Source organism: Pleurodeles waltl, chromosome 5 (genome assembly GCF_031143425.1).
Source record: "Pleurodeles waltl isolate 20211129_DDA chromosome 5, aPleWal1.hap1.20221129, whole genome shotgun sequence".
Taxonomy (NCBI): Eukaryota; Metazoa; Chordata; class Amphibia; order Caudata; family Salamandridae; genus Pleurodeles; species Pleurodeles waltl.
The window spans coordinates 1,802,631,061-1,802,653,671 of record NC_090444.1 but is presented as its reverse complement, the minus strand read 5'-3'; the positions used below and the strand labels follow the sequence as shown (position 1 = coordinate 1,802,653,671).

Here is a 22,611-nt window from a genome sequence, read left to right as displayed (position 1 = left end):
ACAGAGCCCTTGTTAATAGTGAAGTACTCCACTATAGCCGTCTGGACCTTCTCCATGAAGGCCTGATCTCTCAAAGCCTGCTATGCAAGCGCCATGTAAACTCCCGGCGAGTCCCTCCTGGGACCACAACGCCAGCAGTATTGCAGAATGATCTGACAGAGAGTGGGCCAGGTGCTCGATCCTCTCGGTCCAGCGTTCTGCATCTCTTGTCCCAAGACACCTATCTATACGTGATCAGCTATTATGCACTGTGTTAATGCATGTACCCTCCCTGCACGTGTCATGTTTCGCCCTCCATAAATCTACAACCGTGTGATCTGAAATAATAGCAGACAAGATCTACGCAGCTGTCTGGTGCTGAGGGCACATGCGACTATCTCGATCCGCCACGGGCTCCAGCACTACATTAAAATCGCCGCCACAGAGCAAGGACCCGGCACCTAATGAATTTGCCATACTCCAGACCTCCACAAAGAACTCTGGGTCGTCCACGTTTGGGCTACACATCGACACGAAACAAAAGGGCTTGTCCTGAAGCGTGCCCTGCAGCATTACAAAACGACTGTTCGAATCCTTGAGCACTCGCTCGATGTGCCATTGCAGTCCCTTTCGTAAAATCAGGCCACACGTAGCTCGAGTATGTGGCCATTTGGCACCCCCCAATCCAGCCAGGTGAGTTTTTTGCAGCATACATATATCTATGGCATGATGCTGTAAATATGCCGACACCAGCCGCATCTTCTGAGAATCATTTAGCCCCCTTAAATTCCATGACAAACATCTCACTGTGGCAGACCAACCCTGTGTTGTAGTATGGCAACCTCCAACTCAATTCTGCAGCGGTCACCACCAGCGTAACTTCTAACAGTGTTGAATGCGTGAGCAGGAAGGGAAAGGGGAGAAAATACAAAGGGTGCATCTACAAACTTACGAACCAACGTTCCGCCACCCACCCACTACCTTTGCTGGCCCCCAAATGGGCAAGACCATCCTTTCCCCCATAAACAATGACATGTGCAAACCCCATTCCCAGAAACACAACTATTCACTTGGACTCATCCACAGGGCATTGGTATGGCCACAAGACCCACCCATTTTGGGGGGGTGGGCAGGAGCCATAGCAACATAAGGTACCATTTAGGCCGGTTGTCACCGAATCACAATTCAAGAGCAGTGCACTACAACTCTCAGGATCCGGCCCGATCAGGTATGCGATCAACATTTATGCAGTATCTCAGTCATTATCACTAAGATGGTTCCCACCATCTCCATTCTCCTGTGCGCTGGCTGGGTCCACTTTCCTAGGAAGAGTTTTCACAAACGTAGGCGCCTGTTTTGGGTCCGTGAATAAGTGCAGATTGACTTTATAGTGTATTCTCAACTTAGCCAGGTATATGAGGGAGTATTTCGCATCCGTTTGACTGAGGGTATGCTTGACTGGGAGAAATGCCCGGCGAGCCACCTGTACCCCAGGGGTATAGTCTGGGAAGATACTTGGGGCCAGATGTAGGAAACTCCCAAATTGCGACTTGCAATTTGTGAGTCCCTGCGACTCGCAAATTGCAAGTTGCAATTTGGGATGCAGAAAGGTGTCTCAGACACCTTCTGCGAGTCGCTATGGGGTCGCAAAGACCCACCTCATTAATATTAATGAGGTGGGTCGCAATTTGCGACCCCATAGCGACTCAGGGCACTCACGGGGATGGAAGCCTGCTGGGAACAGCAGACCTCCATGTTCGTGACAGCTTTTAAATAAAGCAGTTTTTTTTTTCAAAGTGCAACCCGTTTTCCTTAAAGGAAAACGAGCTGCACTTTGAAAAATAAACCAAAACCTTTTGTTTCGGTATTTTTCAGGGCAGGTAGTGGTCCATTGGACCACTGCCTGCTCTGAAAAATTATTTTTGGGTCCAGTCACAAAGGGGAAGGGGTCCCATAGGGACCCTTTCCCGTTTGCCAGTTGGTTACCATCCACTTCAAGTGGATGGTACCTGCGAGTCCATTTGCGACCGCTTATGCGGTCGCAAATGGAATTGCATACCACTGCGACTCGCAAATAGGAAGGGAACACCCCTTCCTATTTGCGACTTGGAAATGCATTTTGCTAGTCGTTTCCGACTCGCAAAATGCATTTCTACATAGCATAGATGCATTTGCGACTCGCAAACGGCGATTTTCGCCGTTTGCGAGTCGCAAATTCGTTGCTACATCTGGCCCTTAGCGTGTTGTTCTTGTAGACAATGGGTTTGATGTTGCGGGCAAGGTGCAACACCGTATCTCTGTCCCTGATTAATTCCAACACCCGTTCCATTTGGAGAATTCATTTGCCCTCCCCGCACCGACCAGCCTTCCAGTCTGAGGTGCGGGATTCCACCTGATCTAGGCGGGTGTCATGATCATCCACCCTGTCCTTCAAGAGATCTATACAGTCTGTGAGGTGGTCTAGTTTGGCATCTATGCCTGCCAAGCTTTGCTTAAGGTCGACTGTGACTCATCTTGCTGGGGCAGCTCTGTGTCAACCATCTCTTCCACCTGTTTGCTAGCATGGCTGATCTTTCTCTTGCCCTCAAAAGACAGTTTGGCTTGCTTATTGTCCGCTTTCCCCATGGCACCAAGTCAACGTTCCATGCCTGAGGAGAGAGACCTCCTGATCGAAGTTTGGCCCAGTGATGAAACCGATGTTGCCTGTCCCCCAACTCAGTTCCCTCCAGTCACATCAGCACGCTGTGGCATCAAATCTCATTTCCTTCCACTCGTGCTGCCTGCCGGTAGGGACCGCAGCCCAGTTATCACAGTTCACTGTGCATATCACCGATGCTCCTCCACCAATGCCCTGCAAGCCGGCTTGTTCACTCCTCACCTCTCCCTCCGGTCGGGCAAGGATTCACTGCCCTGCACATCAACCGCTCAGCGGATCTCCGAGACTCTTAGGGGCCTCCACGCACCCCTCGACTGTCAGGCGCAGCTGAGCCCCACACACCCAGGCTGGGCACCAAGATCCTGCTGCTGTACTAGCCAAGTCCTTGTATTTTTTTCCTCAGGGGCCAGCCAATTATCCGTTCCGTGCCTCAAACTTCACCCACAGGCCACGGGGCTCAGCAGCTCCTCTGGCAGCCACCAGCTCGACAGGCAAGGGCACCGCCACTGGTCCACTCCAGCGCCCCAGTGCCCAGACTCCAGCCGCACAGGGCACCCCACCTCCGGGCCTCCTCATTAGGCCTGGGCAGAAACCGGTCCCACGTGCGCCTGCCCACCAGCTCCGGCTCCGGCTCCGGAGACCCAAACACTCCTGGCCGCAGCACTCCTCTGCCAGCTCCTCCACCCTCAAGCCCACCACCAGGGTCGTCACCGTCTGGGTGCCCGACCTGGGGAGGCCGCGACCAGACCCACTGTTCCATCAGGCCCACCAGGCCCGATCCCGCCAGACACCGCCAAGCCAGCGTCGGGACCCAGGCGCCTTCACTTTCAGTAGTTCAATAGAAAGTTGCCCTTCACGATGGCACACCAAGTGGCCCGTGCCCAGATTACAGCAGGATTAATGCTCCTGCCCCATGGAGCCTCACAGAGTGTCGGCCATCTTGCGGGACGGCCAGACCACACCCCTAATCTGCATTAGTTAAGACTTGACTACTGCTATTCTCTTAATTTCAGTCTTGAGTCTACTTTACAAATAGACTGCAACGTATATAAAATGCTGCTGTTTAGATAATCCGAGGTTTGAATGAAAGAGCCTACATTTCTTTTCATTTGTTCTCTGTGTTTGGGCTGCATAGCCACAAAGGATGTCAATTTAAAACCATTGGCATCAGCTAAACAGTGTTTTACCTATCTTCCTGCATGGTTTCATTACATATTCTTCAGGTCTCTGCTGTCTTTGGAGGATAACCTTGTGATCGTCCCTTGCTTTCGCCATGCTCGAATGGGAGGTAGAGCTCTTCGAGGGCTCACAGCGAAAGCTTGGAACTCTTTCTCTCGCCGTACGTGCTAGGACTGATCTTTTGAGCTTCCCGAAATATCTGAAAACTTAACTTTTTGGACAAGTTTCACACTAATCTCTAGGTTCCATTTAGAATAAGTATTGTAAACATAGCACCAGGACAGGGTGAGAGGTAAAGGGCATTTTACTCCTATTCTTGCCACCAATATCTGCGTGTATGAATGGTCCATTCCGTCTGTGAGTCCACTCCCCTGAGTACCGGTAAGGCCCTAGTCCCATGGAAGTGCTAGGCACCGTAAAGTGCTATGTGAAGTGCAAGGGTGTGTAAAATGCTATGTGAAGTGCAAGGGTATGTAAAATGCTATGTGAAGTGCTAGGCTGTGTAAATTGCAGTGTAAAGTGTTAGGCTATGTAAAATGCCATGTAAAGTGCCTAGGGTACGTAAAGTGGAGGAAGATCAGTGAGTGAGCAGGGCACGGTATCCCCGCAAGAGGCTGTATGTGATGCGTTACCTAGGACGCTGTTGCCCACACCATCAGCACAGGATCCTCACTATGCTGATACAGTTGCTCACGCTACCTCTGAGCCTCAAAGACTGACGTGACCTTATCTAGCCTTAAAAAGCCTAAGGCCCAACTGGCCAGATGGGGTGAAACACATACTGGCCGTCATCCTGAAGCATACCACTCTGTGAGTTCCACAAAGAGGACCCAAGCTATGACTGTCCTAATTTATGTTGTGGTTGTGTAAATATTGTGAACAAGATCATAGGGAAATAACTGAAAAAGAAATAAAACACATAACTTCCCTCAATTAAACTTGTTGACACTTTTCTAGATCTTTGCAACATTGTTTAATATTTAAAAGCAACAGTATTTAAGCACTATCAGAATTCAAAATACACCAACTTTTGCCTGTTCCCACCCTCCTTCTGCTGTATATAGCTTAGCTCCTGGACCCCCTTTCCATTGCGTTATCAAAAGCTTTAGAATATGCATTGTTATATGAAATTGTTCTCAATCAAGTGTGTTTAAAGGGCTACTGATCATTTATTTGCTATAGCCTAGAGATTGGGTTTTGCAGGAAGTACCCTGTTTGTAAACATTTGGATTGTGATTTCTCCTGTTACAGTGAGTACCTCTAGTGGAAAAACTGCCTTGATACAAGGAAGAAGCTATAAGACATTATTTCAAGTGCACAAGTGTTGGAAATGACAGTTCATAAATTTTCTGAAAATCATTCATGTTGGTATAATGCTTGTTGACTGTGTTATTTATAATATGAATATTGGCAATCCAGGAAGTGACTATATAGCAGTGAGGCCCCAGTTAATGTCATCTGTGCTTTGGATGAACCTCCTTAAAAGGGTTAGAAAGAGAGGACTTATTTCTGTGACTTTCACTGTTGGTGCGCCCTACGAAGACCCACAAACTAGCCACTGGGGCAGGTATTTGTGTCAGCTGAGGCATTGGGATTTTGTATATCAGCCTATAGGGAAGCATCTGGAGCAGTCCACACTTAGAACAGTGAGACTGACTTATACAGAAACCGCGTCACTTCACATCCAGACCATCCATTGATGCTGCTGTCAAGATTGCCTATTTCTTCTGTCTGCCGAGAAAAAGACAGGGCTTCGAAATAGGCCTCTATTGCTCTTCTGTAATTTATTTTTTTTTAGAAATAATGTAGTGACTAAAACATTCTGTTTCTGGGTTCTTAAATTTGTACTAAGGTAAACTGATGATACTGAGGTGTTTTGGGATGTATTTGTCAGCTTTTGTCTGTTTTCCCGGGACCTTTGGTGCTGTCTAAAATCAATCATTTGCAGAATGTTCTGACCCTAAAGACTTTCCTATGCTGTTTTTTCCCCCTCAGGTTTTGCCAGCTGGCGACCAGACTGAGGTGGGGGAGAATGGAGTAACCCTCAGTGGGGGACAGAAGGCTCGGATTGCCCTGGCCAGGGCAGTTTACCAGGTGAGTTAAAGAGAGCAAATTCAAAAACTCTTCAATTATAGGCAACTTGTAAAGGAGCACTCGCTACCCATAGACCTGAAATAGAATGGGAGAATCTCCTGGTTAGAGGATGGGAAAGTAGTAGTTTGGTTTGGCTTTGTAAAGGCAAAACAAGAGACTACACACTAAGGAGAATTACTCAGAAGATGTACAGTGATTGTTATTCTTATTGCCATTAGTGATTATATTTTCCTTTATAATACTAAAGAAATTGGCCTGGTAATGTGATCCTTACCATTGCTAAACATTCCCATATTTCGGTTGTTAACGCCCCCTTGATTGTTGTAGTTATGTGTATCTTATATGTTCTGCGGTAAAATGGAAGTCTCTGCAAGAACAGAAAGGCTTAGTGAATTCTTCTGTTTTGTTTCCTGCCATCATACTAATCCTATCAGCCATTCTGACAGCTGACCTGTTCACATCACACTCTTTTAAATGCTGTTGCTTTGCTTTCAAAGAGTTTGGGCTCAGGAGGTTTCCCAAAGGTTTGGGTAGCAGTGCAGCTAGAATGCAGAAGAGCAGGAAAAATAAACAAATGTGTGCCTTTCTTCGAACCCAAAACAAATCCAGGGGACAGCTAGTGAGATCTTGACATGTGTTGCATTATCTACGAACTTTACATAAAACTACAGATTCACTTAAACACAAATATTTGTTGAGGTCACGCCGGCAAACATTGAAGCAGTGGAAATATTTGTTAAGACCTCCTGACTCTTGAAAACCAGCTGGGAAACTTTAACCTAGTTTCTTTTTAAATCAGTTGAGAAACTGAAACATTTGTCTTGATGAAATATAATTTGGAAGCAACAGGATATTTCACTTTTGCCTACGAAAAGGAAAAAGATTAAGAAATTATAGCGTTACACTATTTTAAAGTGTGATTATGAGAACATTAAAGATCTTCAAAACTATATATTGTGCAAAATTCTATGGGACAGTGCAAAAGTAGGAAAATAAATGCATACTTGTACATATTACCAATTTCTTGATGGCACCCCAAGTCTTCTGGTCTAGAACTGTCAGCCGTGCAAACACAGTCAGGATGGCAGCACTCTGGAACCAATTGCTTGCCCACTTGTGATAATGCAACCAACTTTTGCCTTTCAGGAAAGGTTTGAAAACCTGGCTTTGTTCCCACTAGATCAGTGTAGCTCTATTCTCTTAGCGCCAGGACACTTTTAGGTAATAGAGAGCTTCAGAAACCCAGTCTAACTTACATTACCACATATGGACATGCTTATGACCAGTCCAAAGTGATTGTGTGTAGGATAGTTGTAAGCACTAAGGATGTTGGAGGTGTTAAAAGTATTTTACATTTCCCCAAATTAATATAGCGGAGGAACGAAAATGTCTAAAAGTGTACCACAGTATGTGGCATCAGATACTGCCATTTGTAAACTGTGGTACAGTTATATGATGTACTTTAATAAACCCCATTTGAAGTTTGATGTTGGGTTGTGAATCCTTATACTTGCACATAGTTGGCCTGAGGCAAGATGCCGAATTGTAAAAGATGGACTTAGATTCATAACGTTAAAGCAGAGCCTTGTGTGTTTTCTGGTGGCCCAACCTGAATGCTGGTTTCTCAGGGGGAGAGCCCATGAATTTATACAATGAGTATATGATGAAAAATCTCTGCTAGTCAGGAAATTGTTTTTGATTTGTGATTAACTCTTTCTATTCCACTTTCTCTTTTCTCAGGATAAACAGATTTACCTACTCGATGACCCTCTAGCTGCTGTAGATGCTGATGTTGCTCGCCACCTGCTTGAGAAGTGTATTTTGGGGATTTTGAAACACAAGACCAGAATCCTTTGCACCCACAGAACAGAGTTTTTGGAGAAAGCAGACACTGTAGTGCTGATGGACAATGGGAAAGTTTTACAGATAGGTAAATACTTTTGCTCAATGTTCTGGCAGTGGAGAATTGTGAACAATTCAAAAGAAAACATAAAAAAGTGAGGAAAACTGAGTTGAGAGTTACACCCTGTACAAAAGCTTTACGTCTCCATTGATAAATATAAATGTATTATGGTTAAATGGTTATGCCCAGCTTGGGATTATGGTTAGGAAGCAAATGTATAAAGCAGGCGACAAAAGACAAGTTAAAAATGGAGAGCAATTGAGGTTAAGGTGAAATCCAGACATGTTTAATAAAGTCGAAACCAGAAGTGTGTGGTGATTTTAAATCCAGAAATAGCAGAAAAAGGAAATAAAATAACGACAGTCTAATAGTGAAATGCGGACTAATAGTATAATCAGGTGCTATCCATAAGTCTGTAATGAGGTGTTATCCAGAATCATGTAAGGACCTGTAAATGTGTATGCCTGTAGTGAGAGGAAATCCGATATGGTATAATGACATCAGATCCGGAGCAGGGAATGAGGCAAGATGTAGAAGCTGGGATTGACGTGCAATCAGAAGGATATAATGATGTGAAATCTAGACGCATGTAATAAGGTGAAGTCTATACATATATCTACAAAGTTGAAAACCAGAACTGTGGAAAAAATCAGAATACAGGAGCATGGAATGAGGATGATTACCCTATAGAGGAGAAATTCATACATGTTTAATTAGGTGAACTCCAGAAATCTAGAAGCTGGAAAATGAGAAATATTATGAAATTTAACAAAAAAATCTAAGGTGAAATCTAAAAACGTCTAAACTTAGGAAAGTAGTTCGGTTGAAGAGATACATAGCAAGAGTCTATTGAGATAAAATTCTAGTCCAGAGAAAGAATGCAATCTTTAAATGGCCAAATGTATAGAAGCGACCATTCCATCAAGTGGTTTGGGAAAGGCACTTTTTTAGAACCCCCCCTTTTTCTTGTCCCCCGATTGATGGATCACACTGATGATGGATCACACCGAAACTTAGCATGCACAACAAGATTCTTGGGCACACATTTTAATAACATTTTCGTGAAGATTGATCAAATGGCGCCAAAGTTATAGGCAAGTCAAAAAACACTTTTTCTATGGAAACTAGCTCCATGTGTGTTTCTGTCTGTCTGCCCAAACCACTTTCACCCTAGCTGCCGATATTGATATTCGCAGGCAGGTGCCAAGTCCGGTGAGGGTATTCTCGCGTCCATACACTGAAATTCTGGCAAAAAGGTTGGCATGCACTCATGGGGTAAAAAGATTCTTCTTTATTTTCTCAGAACAGAAAAACACAAATGAGTTTCGGCTGATGCCTTTCTCATTGTGCGGCATTCAGTAATTTGGAGGCCATTTTGAAAACCATAAACATGAATTGATTGGACAAACATATGTTGAAACAAAGGAAGGGCCATATATACATACGCGATCATAATTACAGTTGTAATGGTGGCCATCTTAACATTCTTCCCATTTAAAAAATCGTACCTGAAAATAAATGGTCATACGATCATCATCTCCACATGTATTTGTCAATGTTAACTAAAAGTCTGACGCAGTGGCATTCCTGGCGTCTTTTGTTGAATCACGCCCTGAGGGGGCAAATGGGCATTTGCTATCACAACTGTTATTTTAGTGGCGGCCATCTTAACATTCTCCCCAATTTGTAGCACTCATAAACAATTCATCTCAAAATGACAATCGTAATTTCATCATCTCCACATATAATCACAAACATGAATTTACATTGTAGGAAATTCTAAAGCAGTCACGTTATGATCACACCCTAAATGCGCAGATGCAGCAGGGTAGAAATAATTGAGAAATTCCATAATGATCCTGCACGTCTCCTCAGACTTATAAAAGAAAGGTACAAAAGAAACAAAACAGTAATGTTACCAAAACACATTATAGCCCATAGTTATTATACTACGAATGTATAAGTCCTCACAATCGTTATAGCGGTCATTGTGACCCTTTCTTCATTTATGGTTCAGGTTTAAATACTTTGTTAGTAATGAAGATTAATGAGTTCATTAGCTCAACATTATATAGCAGGATGATTTACCTGAGCCTTGTCCAGCAATAGTGTGCCTGTGATTTTGTCTAGCCAGGCAGCCATATCACGAGAAGCAAGTGCATAAATATAAGACAAACATAAAAAGGAAAGAAGAAAAGAAATCACAAAATCAGTAATTTGAGACTCATTATACTCACATACTGCTATATCTACACCAAATCCACGATAGAATAGATTTTTCTGTGTTCTAAACATTCTAAACTCTGCAGTATACTACATATAGAATGTCGAATGTACATTTTGTAAAAACAAAGTAAGAGAAAATATAAAGATAGTAAACTTTACCCAAATATTTTTAATAATAGCCACCGCTTGAACCTTTGAGAGTGAAATCTTGTGTATACCTTAATCAATGTTACGTCCTACCCTATTTGCTTAAATGTAAAGCTTGCTCCTTATCGCTATTTAGACCCCAAGGTATTTTAGTTTGTAAGTTTATTAAGTCCCTTGACTCTAACCTTCTTAATTTGAAAATACAATCCCTTCCCCTTTCCCTTAGAGAGTAATCAACCTGTCAATGGAATGAAACAACTCAGTGTCTTCCAGCAGGGTGTGATGGATCTTTATTTGTTATAGTTCGCATGTGTTCTAAAATGCATTTCCTATTAGAGTGTACTGTACTCCCAATGTATTGTTTGTTGCACGGACACACCAGACAATAGACTGTCTAATCAGAATTGCAATTCATCAAGAATCTCAACTTGACTGTTTTTTTCAGGCCTGGTATGCGATATTCACTATTGGCTTGTCTTTGTTAGATTGAATGTTATGGGTATTGAAATTAATAGGTACTAAAATATCTTTCAATTATGTACTTTGTTTATATGTCACTAATGGGTGGCATGCTAAATCAGTGCCCAAAATGTTATCCGCCAGCAAAATATGCCAATTTGTACAGAGGATTTGATATATCTTCTGTGTGTTCTCTGAAAAATTGGTTATCATCTTCACTTCTGGTCTCCTTTCTCCCCGTTGTTTCTCAAATAGTAAATCCTCTCTCTTGATCTGGTGTACTCTACGTGCTATGCCTGTAGAATCCCTTTTGGATACGCACATAACTCAAACCTCTTCTTAACATCTTTTGCCACTAGATCATACTCCGTGTCCCTGGTACCGTTTCTTTTTGCTCGAAGCAGCTCCCCAAAGGGGATGCTCCACGTCACTCTTTTAGGATGATTATTTCATGCATGCAACAGAGAGTTCCCTGCGGTGGGTTTTCTATATTGTGGCGTGCAGATGTTTATATCAGGTCCAGAAATGTTACTTCTACTGAGGTCATGTAACTCGTGAATTGTAAATTGAAAGTGTTATAATTTAGATTTGAAATATAATCCTGAGCTGGCACTATGCTTCCTTTCCTTTTAATGAAAAGGTCATCGATATATCACCCCCATAATATATAGTGTATATATGTGTGTGTGTGTGTGTGTGTGTGTGTGTATATGTATATACATACGTACTTAACCAAAACGATAATAAGCACTGATAATCGCAATGAGAAGCACATAGAAGCATCAGTGTTTTTGAAGGCATTCTGGCAACAACAAGAAATGCACAAAATATAAACTACAAAGTACTATACGAGTATTATAGTGGCTTATACCGAATTCAGCATATTTTCCCCGGCATTTTTCATCACAGCACTCGGTTACTCCTGACAGTAATATTGGCTTCTAAATCAACATAAAAGACCACCTAGCCTGATGGCACAATATATGGACTCACTCTCCAGTAGTGGTGATTAAGGGTAAGAAAGAAGAATCTTACTAAACCACACAGGATCTGTCGACCCACATAAATTGTTAACAGATAAACAATCCCACCATCTTAATCACAACTCCATACCTGTTACTCTGACTAAATAAAGTGACATTAATTTTATGAGCACAATGGAAGAGAGATTAGCTAAACGGATTCAAAGAGCTGAATTAACTTTTGACATCTCCAGCAATTCTCAAAATCAGGGGCAATCTGCGACAAACGTGGGCATGACTCCGACAAATAATGTAAAACACATGTTTTTACAATTGGAACGTCTTATGAAAAAAGAAATTTCTAAAAGTTGGGAAATAATGACATTGAAAAAATACATACAAGTAGGAAGAGTCCCGAGAGGATTAAGGATTTTCATCTTACCTAATCACTCTGACATAAGTCTGGAAATGCTGGAAGAATGGGGCTTGAACACTATGGAATGCTCGAAACGAATGATGGAAATTTTAATCAAATATGCTGAACGTGACATTGAACAATTAAGGTTAAACATCAAAGAACTAGAAGAACAAATAGCATTGTCAGACCAAGAGGAGGACAAAGAAAAATGTAAAAAAAACATGAATACCTTTCTTGACAAATACGAAAACCAAGTTGAGGAACGCAAAAAAAGTAAATTTCTAAGAGACGCACAAGATTATGAATCGGGACGAATTCTTACATTTGCCAAAAGATTTGATATTCTGAAACAACAACTTTATGCGGGCAACATAGATTTGAACCAGACCAAAAACACAGAAACTAGCGGATCGGAAACAGATCTGAGTGAAGGTGAAAGTATAAGCAAAAACACACGGAAAACGACTTTTTTAGACGAAATGAAACTGGTATACTTGGACCAGACAACACCGAGGAGCAGAGGAAGATCCGGAAGAGGCAGAGGCCAGGGGTGGCAAGACCCCACAGGAAGAGGAAGACGAGGCGGAGCAAAAGGAAAAGACTACATGCTACGCAGCCGAAAAGATAATTAACTCCCCAGCATTTTAAACTTGCAGCTGAACAATCAGAAAATTTGATTGTCAACTTATCCAATTATGTATTAAGCAAAGTTGAAACACAAGTTCTGTCAAAGGGTCTAAGTTTCTGCCCGGAGAGACATCATGACTTTGCCCAAACAAGAATTGATCTGTATAAATTTACAAGGAAACTAAAATTGGCAAAATATTTTGCTAAACTGAGTCCTACTGCGAAACCAGAAGCAGGCCACGTACATGATGAACTAGATTTAAATATCGAACAAGGCATTGATGTAAAAACTATGTATGATTTGACATAATTTGAAAGATGAAGAGCTGACTGAAACAGAAATATTAGCCACACTGGGTATTGAGATAAATCATAGGGTCAAAACGAAATTTAAACCTAAATCAAAATTCTGCCCTTCTTTATCGCCAGGAAATAAAATTGATATATTTCATGATCTGGTGACCAATGATCTAGAGAAGTTACAATCCCCCCAGAAAAAAGATAGGGAGAATTTGACGCAAGAACAAAGACAGGCCTTGAAAGGTCTAATGGAGAACCATACAATAGTGATCAAACCTGCAGACAAGGGGGGGAATATTGTAATTCTCAACAAGGATGACTATGTGGAAGAAGCACTGAGACAATTGAATATGCATATGAATTATTGCAAATTAACGCATAATCCTATCAGTGATCTTATTTGGGATTTAAATGAGAGGTTGGAAAAATGGTACTCAGAAGGTTTGATTAGCTTTGATGAGAAAGTATACATGACAAATAATTATCCAACTATGCCAACAATCCATTTCCTACCCAAAATCCATAAAACCTTAGATAAACCTCCTGGCAGGCCTATTATATCAAGCTGTGGTTCACTATATGAAGGTATCTCAAATTATATAGATCACTTTTTGGCCCCAATGGTAAAAGGTCTGAACTCATATATACAAGATGCTGGAGACTTTCTAAGAGCATTGGATGGCGTAGGATGGCAATCTGACTATTTGTTGGTAACAATAGACGTTGTGTCACTATATACCTCCATTTCACATAAGGTGGGGATAAATGCAGTGAAATACCTTTTGTGGCAAAAAAGCATCCACTTTCTCAAACATTCTGAGATGCTATTAGAAATGATAGATATATGTCTCAACAACAATATCTTCTTGTTTAATCATCAAATTTACAAACAAATCTGTGTTACAGCGATGGGAATGACCTTTTCCCCTAGTTATGCAAATCTCACAATGGGGTGGTGGGAGAAGTCTGTAGCTTGGGCTCAAGAGAATGATAGATACTTAGACAAGGTGATCATGTGGCTTCGCTACATAGATGATTTGTTCTTGATCTGGCAGGGAACGACAAAAGATTTCGAGGAATTCTTTCATATACTGAACCACAATGACGTAGGGTTACAGTTTACATATAAACTTAGCGATACCCGGATCGAATTCCTAGCTGTACAAGTACATATTGTAGCAGGAACATTACAGACCACATTGTATAGAAAACCCACCGCAACCAATAGTATTTTACATGGTACTAGTTTCCACCCTACATCTTTAATTAGAAGTATCCCTTATGGTGAATTTATCCGTATAAGAAGAAACTGTTCAGATGAACAAGATATGAACGAAAAATTTAGTGAAACCCGACAGAGGTTTATCAATAGGGGATACACATTAAAATCTGTTAAGTTAGGGGAATCAAAATCACATGCGAGACTTCTTTTGTGGTGTATGTTTTAGAATGTCGCTGTGGTCTCAAATATGTGGGCAGTACCACATGCCCTTTAAAAAAGCGCATCTTAGAACATATAAGGGCAGTACAAAATGAAGACATGTCTTATGCCATAACGAAACATCTCAAAACTCATCCAGATCTGAATTGGATGACCATGAAATATTATGGTATAGCAGCTGTATATAAACATGAACGAGGGGGTGACAGGGTACAAAAACTAAGACGCTTGGAGTCCAAATATATCATTAAATTAAAAACCAAGATGCCCCATGGAATTAACTACGATGAGGAGTTATACAGCCACCTGTGATATTGTAATAGTAACTACAGCCAATTGTACTCACAGAAAGTCATAGATAGACGACCAGGAACTTAATAATAAGGGGAATAGCATCCCCGTAGCGACTGGAACGTTATAGTGTGGCTGTTGTCTATCTATTATGAGTTACAGAAATCATGATAAAAATATCTTGAATACAATGTAACATGCATGGAGGAGTAGTAATTAATTGCTTATTTCATTTACACTGTATTATCACATATTTGTTTTGAATATTCTGGGTATGTATTTACTCACTTGTCTTCTTATAGTTGCATTAGTAACACTTTTATGATAAGTTTACTTTATCGGTAATATGCTATGGCACTAGATATGTTATATACAACTACAGATCCCAGAATGCCACATAAAGGCATAGCTTAGTGGAACAGTATAAATGGCACATGTTTTGGAGTAACAAATTACCGTGACCAAGACCGTGAAGGTCGAAACGCGTAGGTATTAGGTGGTGGGATGTTTCGTTATTGAAAATAAAAGTGGATTCATCACAATCCTGTGAGTGCGGCATTTTTAACCTAAGTGTTAAACTGGTATAATGATTTACGGGAATAGGTCCTTCCCGGATGCCGGCACCGACGAGTAGAGCGCGCCTCCTTTTGTGGATCTGTTTGAGCTTAATATATAAAACAAAAAGTGCAATCAGATGATAGTGTGTATTGTAGTGAAGCCCTGCTTTTTCTCTTTTTTCTGTGCTGACTTTATCCCACATACTTGTCACACCCTTCGTTTTGTTGTGATTCTCTCATATTTCTTTCCCGTATTATTCCTTACCTTTGCTGCACCATGTGTTTCATTCTTCCTTTTTGTCATCTCTCTGTGTCTCACATGTTCTTGCTAAAACTTGCAGGGACCCCAGCTGAAATCCTTCCACTAGTTGAAACCACCCCAAAGCAGAGAGAGAAAGTCACCAAGAAGCTGGAGAAAGGTGAGTTTGCGGTGCTCTTGGTATGATTCCGAGCTGCACTGGTGCCATCCACCTATTTAACTACACTGGGGGATTTAAACCTTCCAGTAGCTGGTGTTTCAAGCTCATCACCTCACTCTGCTTCTTTCTTTGTGTGACACATTGTTTTATGAATCAGGATCTTTATATTTTATTTGTTTTTCAATTAACTAGTTACAATTACAAGTACCATAATAAAAGTAATCCGTTCCCCTTTCCTGCCCTTTCTCCTTTTGCCATCTTCCCTGCCTCCCCACCCTGAAAGATCCACAGTGCAATGCTTCAGATCCCAAAAAAAGTAAAAAGAAGTCTTTGTTACGCAGTCTGATCTGGATTTACAAATCCGAATGGCATGGTACGAGACCCCCGTCCTCCCTTGCGTCATTGTCCGCCCCTCCCTGCTGCCCATTTGCGAGAGACAATCTGGGGACTTTACGAGTCTGGCCCAGGTGAGCAGTCTGAAATGATTTGTGAAATAAATCCAATAGCATTCGCCATTGTTCACTGAATTCTTGCTCTGTGCCTGCGATGCTAAGAGAGATCGTTCCCCTTCCTGAGATCTGCCACCGTCTGTGATGCCAGTTTACCTCTGCTAGAGGGTCTGCTCAGTCACGTCTGCCTAGGAGTACCTATTTTGCCACCAATGGGAGCATCAATACCAGTTTCCCGGTCCCCCTCCCGAGCCTCAGTTCACACTGGGTAGCCTCCCCAGGAGAATGCTTAGTGCTGAGTATAGAACTATTATTGTTATTATTTGTGTTATTATTATTGTTATTACTATTGTTGTTATTATTATGATTATTAATTTATCTTAGAGCCTTTATTCAAGGTGCGCCACCTACGAATAACATTAAGGGCACATTTCAGTAAATAACGATGAAAAGTCCCACACATGCCAAGATTCCCTCACACTGCTGCAGTTTGCAGGTGTCCTGAAGACAGATAGTGAGGTTGTTCCAGAAGTGTTGTGCAAGGACTGTAAAAGGACAAAATGTGCGGAAAAGCAAACGCTAAAGAAGCTTTTTAAGAGAAAAAATCGCATTCGAGCGCTGCCTGGGAACGAGATCGGGGTTACTTTATTCCAGATAAGACCTGGTATTACTGCTGCTCCCAAACCACACTCGCTTCCAGTAATCAGAGGCATAAGCTTTTACACTACAAAGTTTTGCACAGAGCATGCACTACCCACCAAGCATTAGGTAAACCGGACCCCACTAGTTCACACCACCGGCCCACATGTGGAACGGCGTAGACAGACTCTGCACATCTTACATGGAACTGTGAGAAGTTTAAAGCATATTGGGATGGAATCTGTGCCGCATTATCTCTTGTACTTGAACATCTGATACATCCAGACCACATGATAGCCCTACTGGGTTACATCAGAGCACTGCCCATGGGCGCAAGGAGACTTGACGCCATCACGCTACTTTTGGCTAGGTTGCGGGTGGCGCTCTATTGGGGTAGTAGTTCACTTCCTACTATAACTGCCTGGCTGCAAGATATGTCTTTTTGTGAAGTGAATTCTGAATTGTCCACCTCCTTACAGCCGAAAACCTCTAGGCCCAAGGATATATGGCAGCCACTTCAAGACTATTTACAGACAACTGATCCTCTCTCAGCGCGGGACTGCTCTGGCGCAGATACCCTCGCACCATCTCACCCCTCTCCAGATTGACTTAACCACGGGCTTACCTAGTTAACTTTTTCCTATCGAACCCCATGTCATTGGTCCCGCAATGCCACACAGAATTTTCTGTTGGACGTTCAACTCCCTCTTAGTTGATATTAAATTTACCTCCCTCATTGTCTTACCTCATTCTATCTGGCCTCTCCCCCCTCAATCATTTTTCTTTATTGATATCATCGTCTGTGTCTCCATTGGATGTAGAATGTCAGATTTCTAAGTTACTCTTGTGGCTCATGCAAATACTACTATTAAATATAGCTTTTAAAAAAAAAAGAAATAGAAAGAAAGGGTCTGGTTGTATGGATTTTAGTTAGATGCAAACACAATTTCTCAAATGCAGCATAAAGGTGTTCATAAAAACACATTGTCAAGTCGAAAATGAATCCAAGATTTCGAGCTGAAGGAGAAAATGGAATAGAGTTTGAAGAAAAGGGAATAGAAGCAAGGTAATTATAGCTGAGGAAATAGAGAAGAACATCTAATTTTTTTAGGGTTGCATTTAAAGAAATGACAACATCCAGTATTTGACAGAAGAAATTGACAGGCAATGATCTGATTACTGACAGAATTAGTAAAGGAAGAGAATTGGAAACAAGGTCTCAGAACCGTCAGCATGGAAATGAAAATTAAAACTAAAAGAAGAGATAATTGAAGCTAAAGAAATAGTGTAGATGGAGAACAGAAGTGGGCCAAGCACAGAGCCTTTGGAGCATACAATAGAGCACAGAATAGGAGGCTGCCCTTTTCCCCACAAACTATGAGGCGGTTAGTGAGATAAGATAATAATCATTCAAGAACAGTACCAGACATCTCAAGATTAGAAAGAGAGGGAGTAAGAATTATACTCTACCTTGTCAAAAGCAGGGGAAGGATCAGTGAAGATAAGAATATAGAGGTCTGTTTATTGTGATGAGTGTGAAGTACAATGTTAGATACAGAAACAAGTGCCGACTCAGTTGAATAGCTAGGACAAAAGCTAGACTATATAGATGAAAGGTCATTGGTCTGAAGAAAGAAAAAGAGCTGGGAAAAGACAATATGTTCGAGTATTTTTGAAAGCAATAAATACAAGTTGAGAAGTAGGCCAAAAGTTAGAAAGATCATTGCCATAGGTTTTAATGATGGCAGAGTGCCGGGATACAAGCAGTGATGATATCCAGATCCTCGACAGGTGAGGTAGATGGACATGGTGGGTGATAGATAATGAGAGGAGTCAGAGGTGTAGACTGAGCAAAAGAAATATAAAGTGCAATTCAAATGACGGAAAAGATGTAGTAGTTGTAGAAGCAATCCATTGACGGTGATAGAGTAGCTCAACTGCCCTGTCCACTCCAAGTGAAAGGAAAAAGAAAATACTGAGTTGTAGTTAAGACAGCTGAGACAGTGGAATCATTCTCACCTGGCCATGTTTCAATAATGCGCAGACATTGGAGTTTTAAGGACAGAAAGATGTCTAAAGCAGTGACATGTTTGTTAGCTAAAGATCTGACATTCCAGAGACCTGGCTGAACATTAGGAGGTGAGTAAGTGTCAGTAGATGAGGATAAATACACCTAGCTAATACTGAAGTCCAAACTCTACAGCTTGTGATTCTGGTTACCTTCTTGAGGATCTTCCCCTAGAACCAATGTGTTCTGCCCTTGTAGAGCGTTCACCTCCTGGCACAGATCCATTGGCAGTCATTGCTCTTTTGGTGGGATTCTGTGTCCTCTAAGTTATGGGTGTCCTTCTTTACTTTCTGAATACCCTAGTCTGTAGCGGGATGTTTTCTTCTTTTTAGTCTTTGGGACGGCTTATCCATGAATCTTTGGTGATGGCAGAAGAATCTTCCTCTAAAGCCTAAGAAACGTTTTTGATCTTCGCTTCTGGTCACTCCTTTGATCATGAGACCAAGATCTTTACTTTTGCTTCCTTTCTCTGATTTGCTGTTGCCATCATTTAGTGCTGTTAAACGGAAGCGAGGCACAAACATGAAGCAGTTTTGCCTGAGAGTCCTTCTTGCTAGCGTCAGACCCTTTACTGACTGGTGTAGTTTGCGGCTCATCCACTTGCCACTGCTGTGCTCCTGGGTCTCCCTGCCTCATTCGCTTCACCCCAGCGTAGGGTATTTAAAAGTACCAGGAGTTCTCCTCTATTTTCGTGAAAGTGGATAGCTGAAGGGCACCAGATGTGCTTTCCTCAATTAAGGGTTGATTATAATATGTGGCCTCTCTTTTGTCCTTTGATCTGACTCTGTCACCAGTGACACCACTGATTCCCAGAGTTGTTCAGTGGGCTTGCTGATACTTTGACTTTGGTGCTGGGCTATATTGCTAGAACTCAGCAACCACTACCAGGCTTTCTTTTCCGCCTGGCTTTCTCCATGTCTAGGGCACTTCTGCATTATAGTTCCTAGCCTCCGGGCCCCACAGTTTACAGATCACATTGTCCCCACCCACTATGTTTCTGCCAGTACCTTGTCTACTTGGGGCCTTAAGAAATTCTGATGCAGGACCTCACCACGTCTCCACTGTGCCCGTTGGTATCGTACCTTTTTGTGGCCCCTGGGCCTGACTCCTCACGATTACTACAGCCTTATTGCTGTGCCCAGGGCTGTCATCCATTTTGGTTTTCTTCACCATCTCCTGGGAGTTCTCACACCTCTGTTTCGTGCGTTCGCTGGCGGATGCATAGTCCATCCACAGTAGCTTGAAACGTGGGCTTGAGTGCCAGGTTGGAGGATCCCCCTCTGTCACTGCGCAGCTCTGGAGGCCTCCTCCTTGTTTTTACCAGGGACTCCGTAGCGTTGAGCTCAAACTAGCTACCCCATACCTCCTTCATATTGGTTCAGTAGGGCAAAGAGATTGCAAAATACTCTAGATAGGTCTAATGCCGGCAAGCCAAGGCGAACTGTTCCATGTATCACTCTATGCCGGCCTAGGTCACACCCTGTGATGTACCTTTTTAACCTTGTAACTATGTTTACCTTCTTTATCTCTCATATCTCATAAAACAGCTTTTTATTCATATTTGGAACATGGGCAGTGTTTTTGTGTTCTTGAATGGCATTTTATCCCCTTCTCATTATTTTGGATTGCAGCAGGAAAGGGGCCAGTAAGCATGAGAGACACCAGCTGCTTGGTACTTGCAGTTGTTCCATAAATTGTTTGAAGTAACTATTCTGGGATACATGTGTACACCAAGATTCCTGACCATTATATTTTGGTTCTTCAGCCTCCGAAGAGCTGAGCATAGAGGAGGAAGAGGGCGCGATGGAGCTGGAGCACCCAGAGGGACTGGCCATGGCAGCGGAGGAGGAGAAGAAGGAAGGTGCAGTGGCCTTCATGGTCTACGCCTCATACTGGAAGGCCGTGGGCACCTGTCTGTCGGCCTCAGTCCTCCTGGCACTTCTCTTGATGCAAGGTACAAGGCAGGGAAGGTGGTCGCGCCATGCTGCCTGGATAAGTGGTCATTGACCAAAGGAACACGTGTTTTTATTAAACTCATTCAGTGCAAGGAACTTGTCTTATTGATATTTGACATTCACCAGCACATCTATGCCACACATACATACACACAACAGATAAACTTCATACATGCGCTAGACATGGCAAAATTATGGTCACTAATTGTGACTTCCTAACCAGCAGACAGTCTCCCTGCAAGAGTACAGGTAAAATAAAAAAATAAAACCTGTTCACTTGGACCATGTGGCGTAGGTTGAGGGAGTCACTCACAATTGGAAAGAGGGTAAACTTTAGGTGTCAGTGAGAGAAGAGAGATTTCCAAAAGCCATGCATAGGACTTTTGGCCTAAGTGTAGGAGAAGGGTGGGCCCACCTCAACCCCTGGAAGGGCAGGGGTCAAACATAAGGCACTTTTCTCCAGGAAAAACAAAGGGCCTGATTTAGAGTTTGGCGATTTATGACAGATATCCCATCTACCTGATTACAAGGATATAATACACTTGTAAAAGGTAAATCTGATATCCATCATGTTTGTGACTGCATACTTGTCCTCCAACCTCTGTTTTCGGCCCAAAGTCTGTAAACAGTCTCAAGACAATATTTTCATATTTTTTATCCAAAGCAAATTTTCTTTGGTGATATAACATTAGTGTAAACCTACAATACAAACTTAACCCTAACTCAAACTATGCTCTGCTAAAGGTTTGTTGTGTACAAAGGTCCGTGTCCTGCCTCTAGTATCAGTTGGTATTGGACATTGCTGGTTTTACGCGCATCCCTCGATCAAGCACTCCTTGATTGCTTAAAACATTGTCCCACTGTGACAAATCTACACAAGACTGTCTAACAGCTAAATATCCCCACTTAAGTTTGATCTCGGAAATTGCATTCAGATTGTACAAACCCCAAACAATACATTTTCATTACAATTTCCTTTAACAATGTGTTATAAGCGTGAATGCAAATGCCATTGTACTTGAACCATGGCCAGTCAATACTGACAAAGGATACACCTCGGGCTGGGGTAAAGATCCTGTAACCAGCATCCATGGACATGTCCAGTAGCACCACTGTGAGGTACATTGTACACAGCATGGGCTCCTGCCATATCTGGTCCAGAACACACTGGGTGCAAGCAAAGGCCGTTCCTTGTGGGTTGTAGAGGCAGGAAGACTACCCACACCCTGCGCACAGTACCCTACTCATTCCAAAACCAAATACGTACTCTTACACAACATTGTTAAATATAAACTGTTAACCTTTGACTATCTGTATTATACGTGAAATTGAAAATTCCCAGTAAAAATATGCAGTGAAATCTATTAAGTCAATGGGACTGCAACATTTTTCTCTCTGTATCGCCCCTATATTGTATATGTGTGGATTGCCACTTCATGACCACTTTGTGTGACAGGCCAGTAACTAATGGTTAGTGTTACTTCACTCTTTTTGCCCTTATTATCTTTGTAAAAGATTCTCTCTGAGTCTCTTTGTAAAAAATATCTATTCTTCATAGCCATGTTGTACGTGTGTCTGTGTGGTGTGGGTTTGCATGCAAGAACTCATGCACACGTTCTGACTTGGGCTGCCTCTGGCAGTGTGTGCCACAGGTGTAGCTCAACTTTGTACCACTCATGTTCTATGTTGAGGGAATAAAGCAGCATGAACTCAGCCAACCACTTGAGGATAGACTGATCAGCAGTGCCTTTGAACATTCTCTGTGTCCCTATAGTATGACAGACCAAGAGCAACCTAGCACTGAGGCACACAAAGGTTAATGAAAGAGTTAGTACTGAAGGA

At 42.3% G+C, this 22,611-nt stretch overlaps 1 protein-coding gene across 1 annotated transcript in view; it reads left to right on the top strand.

The window, feature by feature from the left end:
* Positions 1–22,611, top strand: part of ABCC10 (ATP binding cassette subfamily C member 10) — a 161,627-nt gene that overhangs the window by 73,484 nt on the left and 65,532 nt on the right. Inside the window, exons 9-12 of the mRNA XM_069236268.1 lie at positions 5,810–5,908; positions 7,649–7,838; positions 15,581–15,658; positions 20,580–20,768. Of these exons, the coding sequence (XP_069092369.1) occupies positions 5,810–5,908; positions 7,649–7,838; positions 15,581–15,658; positions 20,580–20,768 (556 nt within the window). The remainder of the gene's footprint in view (positions 1–5,809; positions 5,909–7,648; positions 7,839–15,580; positions 15,659–20,579; positions 20,769–22,611) is intronic.